At 26.6% G+C, this 7,989-nt stretch overlaps 2 protein-coding genes across 3 annotated transcripts in view; both read right to left on the bottom strand.

Moving 5' to 3' along the window:
- LOC108685249 overlaps positions 1-2,032 on the bottom strand; it is a 9,709-nt gene extending 7,677 nt beyond the window's left edge. For both annotated transcript variants that reach the window (XM_018189942.1, XM_018189941.1), the window contains exon 1: positions 1,917-2,032. The gene's annotated coding sequence lies outside the window, so the exon portion shown is untranslated. The remainder of the gene's footprint in view (positions 1-1,916) is intronic.
- A 1,048-nt stretch (positions 2,033-3,080) lies between these two features.
- Positions 3,081-7,989, bottom strand: part of LOC108685213 — an 8,003-nt gene continuing 3,094 nt past the window's right edge. The window contains exons 5-14 of the mRNA XM_018189900.1: positions 7,570-7,724; positions 6,979-7,163; positions 6,685-6,830; positions 6,423-6,516; positions 5,865-6,045; positions 5,160-5,385; positions 4,626-4,953; positions 4,240-4,440; positions 3,676-4,086; positions 3,081-3,308 (exon numbers count right to left, since the gene is read on the bottom strand). Coding sequence (XP_018045389.1) covers positions 3,081-3,308; positions 3,676-4,086; positions 4,240-4,440; positions 4,626-4,953; positions 5,160-5,385; positions 5,865-6,045; positions 6,423-6,516; positions 6,685-6,830; positions 6,979-7,163; positions 7,570-7,724 — 2,155 coding nt within the window. The remainder of the gene's footprint in view (positions 3,309-3,675; positions 4,087-4,239; positions 4,441-4,625; positions 4,954-5,159; positions 5,386-5,864; positions 6,046-6,422; positions 6,517-6,684; positions 6,831-6,978; positions 7,164-7,569; positions 7,725-7,989) is intronic.

The raw sequence follows: 7,989 nt of genomic DNA on the forward strand, positions 1-7,989 counted from the left end.
TATATATATAATTTAGTATAAAATATTGGGTTGTCCGGAAAGTTCGTGCCGATGTTGAAGGAAAATTTAAACGCAGAAAATTTTACATTTATTAAATTATATAGGTTAGTCGGCACGAACTTTCCGGATAACCCAATAGATTTATAAAAATTAGATTTTAATTAACAATGAAATACAAATTAAAATAAAAAAATTTCAAAGTAAAATTGTGTAGTAACTCGTTTTCTGTTTTGCGGGAACATTTAGGAAAAATTAAAAATCTTATAGATGTTTCAAATTTTTTTCTTTTTTATAACTGAAACAATAAGATTGAAGAAACATTTTGCCATAAAATATTTAAATTGTATTACATTAGATAAGTGGGGGACTTGTGTTCAATTCTTTCCATAATATAAATTTTCAAAGAATCAGCAATTAATTTAATTATAAATGCCATAAAAAGAAATGTGATTTATTCTTGTCTTCATTCAACAAACGAGAATGGATTAAAATGGATTGAAATTTTTTCCGAATGCGTATTTTATATAGCGAATATTTTTTTTTTAATTTAATTGGATTCAATTGGATTCAATTAAATTCAAAGATTAGATTAGATTGAAAAACTGCATTTCCTATTCAAAATTTTGAATTGAACAGTATTCACAGTGTGTGTTGTGCACAAAAAAAGCTAATGTTATTTTTAGATTGAAAAGCATAGAGATATGCTTCATGCAATTCCTATAAATGAATAAAAATGCATTCAGGATTTAAAAGCATTCATTTTAATATTCGTGAATCAATATTTAATATTTCTGATTTCTTGAAATCCATTTCAATCCATTCTCATTTGCTGGGAATTTAAATATTATTTATACTCGTTTTCAAGCACTTATTGAGATATTGATTAATATTTTTAATTTTTTTGTTTATATGTATAATCATAAGAAAGAAGACGGAGTAAAAAAGATGCTTTCTGAAATTTTCTTCAATCGTTATCTGTATTATATGTATACATTGATAATCGCGAATTTGTAATCGCTTTATTTTTATTAGATATAGCGTAATAATTATGAACTTTGGACTAATTCTTACAGGTATTCTGATTTTTATAAAAAATAGTCTTATTCCACGTGATATAAACATAGTAACTAAATGTACGTCTGTATATTTAATACAGTGCATTTATAGAATTTTTGAAAGTTGTACAATATTAATTATCAGTTTTAAAAACAATATCTTATAATAAACAATATTTATTAAAAATTTTACCAATTATGATGTAAAAGATTCAAATTAATTAAAAGTGTTAATCGAATAGCGTTTGAAAATAACAAATAATTAATTTCACATATTAGAAGAATTTGTTTTTTGTTGATTCTATTAGAGTGATTGATAAAAAATTTAATTGATTTTTTACACTTCTTATAATAAATATGTAGAATATAATTCTTATAATAAATATATAGATATTGAAAACTTTTTTATAAAAAAAAGAAAATAATAAAAGAAAATTTTTTAATATAAATTAATTCTTCTCGCTATTCGAGATCTAAATATGAAGAAGAATCAATTAATCATCTTTTAATAAAGATAATTTTCATTAAATAATTAAAAAATAATTTATATATGAGTCCAATATCCATATTTTATTCTGATATAAAAATTGAAATATTTTTTGTAAAATATTTTAATTACTAACGAAGAAAGTGTGAATATTATACAATATTTTATAATTTATTGATTTTTTGTAATAATTCTACTTTAACAATTACAGATCACAAAAATTTATATTAAAAAATCATATAATCTTTTAAAAAATGCAACCACTATTTTGAACCGATTCACTTCCGATTTATTTGAATTATTATCGATACATATTCTGTATTCTACGTTTAAACAAATATACTATAATTGTTTATCGTATTTGCTGCACTTACCAAATATATGCGGAATACAAAAAACTGCAAATGATAATTATAAATGACAACTACACGAATTTACTACAATATTCGCAAGGACTATAATACTTTCCCAATAATTTAAATTATTGAAATGTCAGAGCTACTATTTTTTTTATTACTAATTATTATATTTCACTAATTATTTTCTGCAAAACTACGATACGGAATAAAGTTTCGATGTTAGATTGCGTCAAACTGCATTCTACTGTGTGACTTATCTGCTTTTATACAGTAATTGAATTAGTCATCATCAGTGAATAAACTTCACAGAGATGGCGTTGTTACAACAATACAAGTGCTTTTCAGCAAGGGCCCAATCATACAATTTGCTTACATTAAACAAGAATAAAACGATTCACTGTGTTATACAGTGATTCTTGCTGGAAAGCACCTGGTAATCCTATCCCTAAAGAGTCTCTAAATACGTAACATGTAGTAAAAAGAATTAATTCGGAAAATTGATAAAGTGAATAAAATTTAATGAAATATAATACATAAAATATAATAACATAAAATTCGATAAAATTTGACTTCTCTTAAAAAAAGATGTCTTCCAAAAGGATCTTTTCAAAGGATATTTCCAAAATGAATCTTAAGTTCTTAAAAAAATTTGTATTATATTTCAACAAAATTGTAAAAGATTTACAAATTGATGTAACATACATTTTTTTAATATGGATTTTCTTTTCATGAAAATACAGTTCCTCTATCATAAAAGAAAATATATGACAAAATAATAAGAACAATTGTTTCGAAATTATTCACTATTTAAGTATTTTCGATATGTATACTACAAAGAAAATTTTTAACTTTTTTTGTTTTATTTTCCCTAATTTCTTTTTACAATTTTTTATCTATTTTTTTTATCTATTTCTTTTGTTTCTTCCAAATGAAAACATATAACAATAATAAAAAGAATAAGAAAGAATAATTAAACAGTTAAGTCTACCTTTTCTTCGTTTTTACTGTTATTTGATACAATTTTTTTTCCATATCTTTGTATTTGCGGTTTATATATATTTTGTTCTTTTTCTAATTACTACTATTCTGATAAACTATCGCCTTATCTTTATTATTGATAGAAAGACTATATATTATATATTATCCATTTTATTTTTATTATATCGCAAAGACAAACTATCAATTCTGGGAATTTTTGTTTCCCTGAACTCGGAGAATTTTTTCGAGAATAGTCATCAATTTCCTGCACATCGCCTCACTGATAACAGCTTGATCTTCTAAAACCTTCATAAATCCTTTGTACAACATCTCTGCTTGTTCGTCCAACTGTATTAACATTGGCACGATGGTTTCATGCGAGTTTTTCTCCTCCTCCAGCTTCAGCATCTTATCTTTTCTCTCGAATTCCTTATATTTATTTATCATTATTAGAATTTCCTATTTCGTATTTCGTTATATTATTTATATATTTGTATATAGTGTCCATATTATTTATATAAAGTTTCATCTTGATTTTTTAATATAATTATGCTCAAAACACACACATACTATTGGTTGTCAAAAAAAAATATTAAATTAAAATTTTGTTCTAGAAGTTATAGCTTATGATGACACAATTTCATTTAGGCACAAAATACAAAATGAACTCACATTACAGATCATTATAGATGATTGGATCTGTTTGTGCACAAGATAAAAATTTAAATTAAAAAATAAAAACTTTAAAATAAATAATTATGTTTCATTTTTTATTTCAAATTTTTTTCATACTTACGTTGTATTCATAGCATCTGTGCTCATCGCCATGATTTTGAACAGCTTTAGTCAAATATCTAAGATAATCTTGTATGTTTGTAAAACCCTTGAAAACATAATATGGTCTCAATGACAAGTAAGCTTGCATAATATCGCTGATACAGGGTATCTTTGCTAAAGCCTTCGCAATTTCGGCGACTAGCTGCTCCAAACACATATGTCCCACGTGCTCAAAAGTCTCCAGAGCTTCTTGACATACCCAAGGATCTTCATCTTCTAGTAAATGACTGAACAATTCAATCAAAGTAGACGTAATGTTTTGGACACTACAACGACCGAGATTCTCGACATTTTGTCGCAGAAAATGACAGATCTTGATCTTGCCTTGAGGTGGTAGATGGATGCATGAAGTTGTGACAGATGTAAGAACCTAAAATCAAACAAACATATACATGAAATATTATATTCCAATATTCTTGTAATTTCTGCTGTTATCAAAAAAATATTTCTATCAATAAATAATTAGATAGATAAAACATATTTGTGTTATATTATACCGTACAAAAGCTGTGTTATATTATACCGTACAAAAGCTGTCATCATGAAGATATTTGAGACAAGTAGCATTCAACAAGATAACAACTAAATCAGACAATAAATAAAGTTGTTTGTCCTCGCATTCGATAATCGCATTTGCAACAGAACACCATATTTTAGTTAGAATGTTGATAACATCCCTGTTATCACTGTAACTCACTGCTGTCATGACGGACATGACCTGCATCTAAAAATCAATATAAATTTATTATAAAATTTTTTAATAAATTATAATTATATTCATTATAAAATTATATAATTATCAAAATCTTGTAGCAATTCATTCAAATTCATTCAAATTATATAATTATCAATTTCTTGTAGCAAAAGCAAGCGAACAAATTTATTGATGTATCTAATATATCGTCTTACAAGCCGTTTCCAATTACAAGTAGAAGGATGTGTATGCAAATCTAAGAATGCCTTCGGTAAATCCTCAATTTTACGCTTTAATCGTTCCGATGAAAGAGATTTAGTTTTTGCCATTAATAAATATAGGATAGAAGCATAATAATCTGTATCCAAGTTGATAAGGTTATCAAATAAAATGGATTTCATGTCTTCGTTCAGTAAATCGTACAATCTGATGATCATGTTATCTAGCATAATTGCTTCTATGCTATCATGCCGTTCTACCAAGGCGGCAGAAACTTTAATCAGATGTTTAATATGATCGACGCACAATTGTGAAGAGCCGAGTCTTAAATAAATAATTATATATAAGAAATTAGATTTTTGATTAGTTTATTTTCACTCAATATCAATTAATGTATATAATATAGAAGTCTATATACTGAGAAAAAAATTATTTTTACTAAATTTTTTCTCAGTGCAGAAATCTATATATGGTACAGAAATCTGTATATAATACAAAAGTTTATTGAAGTCTGAGGTTTGACTGCTTACCTGCCAATGAAACACCAAATATCCGAGCTTAATAGGGAACTCCAAAAATTACCGGATAGTAAATGCTTCAGTAGAAGTAGTTCAAGCGCATGAAAGCCTTCCGGGGGAATTTGACTAGTCAAATTGCAAACGGATACCAGAGTCGCCTCGTAAATGCTAACGAAACGTATCCGTTCGCCAATTCCGCAAACGCCTGGCAATCGCAGATCTTCAACGCAGATTTCTTCTTCAATTACAATCAAGAAAGAGTGAACGAATGAACGATTGAAACAAATTTAATGTTTACTTCATTAATGTTGTTGAACAGTAAAAGAATTAATAAAGTGCAATTAAAGTCCAGCGAGAAATAATTGTCAATTAGATAACAAATCAAAGTCTAATTGATTAATCGGTCCAATTGATGTCGAAATTATCGGATTGATGTTGATTCAACAGTAATTCGATTAGTCATTTTTCACTAAGAAGTGCGGTTATACTATAATTAACATAATGTGCGTGTAATTCATTATATTTTCTCTCACTTTCTCTCTCTCTCTCTCTCTCTCTCTCTCTCTCTCTCTCTCTCTCTCTCTTTAAAACTTTAAATTTCTTAAAATTAATTTTTAAAATTATTAAAAATCTTAAAATTCTATAAAATGTTTAAAGTCCTTCGTACAATTAGAATTGTTAAAATTTTTATAATTTTTTTTTCTTTTTCTTACTTACGGTAATCTATAAATGTGAAAGCAACATCCAAAATAGAATCTGAGTCTAAAGACCATTTACAATGGTATTCATATGGCATGCTATTCAGTTTCTTCATGATAGCAATTGTCAATAAATGATAATTTAATCTACGTACATACTGATCACGTGGAAAAATTTGCTTTCCGTATTCAAAATATATCTGAAACACAAAGTATCATTATATATCATTTCTCGTTAAAATCAATTTTTGCTTCTTATTACAAAAGAAAATGTGAAAATAATATATAAAATAATACATAAATCTATTTCTCTTTTTCCCTCTCTCTTTTCAAAACATTTTTATCAGTTGTACAGATAATTCGGCAAATAATGACAAGATAATTCTTCAATCGTTAAATATAATACATTTACAAATTCGTCACACATTTTGTATAAATTATTTTATATTTTATGCAAATTTATACCAATATTTATAAAGAATTAGAAACGGAATTGTTTATAATAATGGTAAAATAATTGCATTACATGATTTACCTTATTTCTTTAATGCCTCTTTGTGTATATGTAATCACATACCTGTTTGAAATCGTTATGACTAAAAATGATATTTAAAAAAGATGTAGCGCTGGCCAAGATTGTTTTTTCGCTACCTTTTGTTAAGCAGCAGTATCTGTAAAAGAAGAAATCATTTCCTGAATATTATTTGTTCATAATCTCTATAATGTTATAAAATATATAACTCCACGAGTAATAATTTTATGTAAATAGAAAGAAATTCTTGCAATCGTTAAAGCTAATTTTTATTTGAAAAATTGATGATTAATAATAAAATTGTCACCCGTGCATTCGTGTCAAAAGTTCTATTAAATGTAATATCATCTCATGCGAGAAAAAGACACCATAAGATGATGTTAATTTCTCGAGGATTCTCAGCAAACGCATAGCAACCATTACATTTCGTTCTGCACTCTTATCATTCTGATCCTGTATCATTGCAATGTACATTTATAATTATTACTAATGTATAAAGACATAATATTTCGTTAATTTAATTAATAATTAATTAATCATTAATTATTTAATTAATAAATAACAATAAAAGTGTACGAATTATATAATTTAGTTCAAATACCTCGATGACGGAAAAAAGACAAGACGTATCCTTGGCCATTCGAATGAGATATGTCATGATGTTGTTTGACTTGATATCGTTCTGGTGAACAATAGCTAGCTTGGCGAATGCCTCGGATAACTCAACAAATGTCTTGGTATCCATTCCATTTGCAATAGAAGCGATATTACCGTAAGCATCAACCACTAAGAAATCAATACAGTCATTAAAGAAGAGAAAAAGATTTATTAAATTAGAGATTACATAAAAATATTACAATTACATAAAGATTACAATTAAAAATAGATTCTTTGACAAATATAGGAGGAAAGAGAAGATTGATGCAGAATAAATCAAAAGACTTGCAAAAAACTTGTGCTTTGCGCTCAGCGAGAGGCTCTTTATATTTTTGAAATAAGTCTCAAAGAACATGTTTCTAAGTAATTTTTCGCAATTTTTGAGATACTTAATTTGTGAATCTCTGCAAAAAATATATATATATTTTTTTTCCTGTTACTGAAGAAAAATTCTTAGTAGTATATGCGTCCAAGATAAGATTGGAAATAGTTCCCAGGTTAAAAAGTCGTTAGATCGTAATGGGATCGTTCTCACCTTTCGTCAACAGCTCCGTTTCCGATTCCACGTCCGTGTCGAAGACGATTACGCCGTTCAAAGTGGCAAAGAATAGCTTGAAGACCTCGCTCGCTTTCGCAAACAGATTCTTCAATTCTTGCATCGCACCGCTCAATAGCGCTCCATATCTTGGACTGCACGATTAACAATACTTCTTTATTCTGTGTATTAGTATATAAACGACGATTTGTTCCATAAAATGTGTCAATCAATAAATTTGTTCATAAAAATGGCTAACAATTATTTATTTATTAATAAAAGAATATCTTTGATTAATAAAGAAATATGAAAATATATAAAATATAATAAAAATATAATAATAATAAATAAAATAATAAAAAAATGCATTACTTTTGCATAACACAGTGCACAGTAAGAAAATCAATCGATCAGAATTCT

This window comes from Atta colombica, unplaced genomic scaffold, assembly GCF_001594045.1.
Source record: "Atta colombica isolate Treedump-2 unplaced genomic scaffold, Acol1.0 scaffold149, whole genome shotgun sequence".
NCBI lineage: Eukaryota > Metazoa > Arthropoda > Insecta > Hymenoptera > Formicidae > Atta > Atta colombica.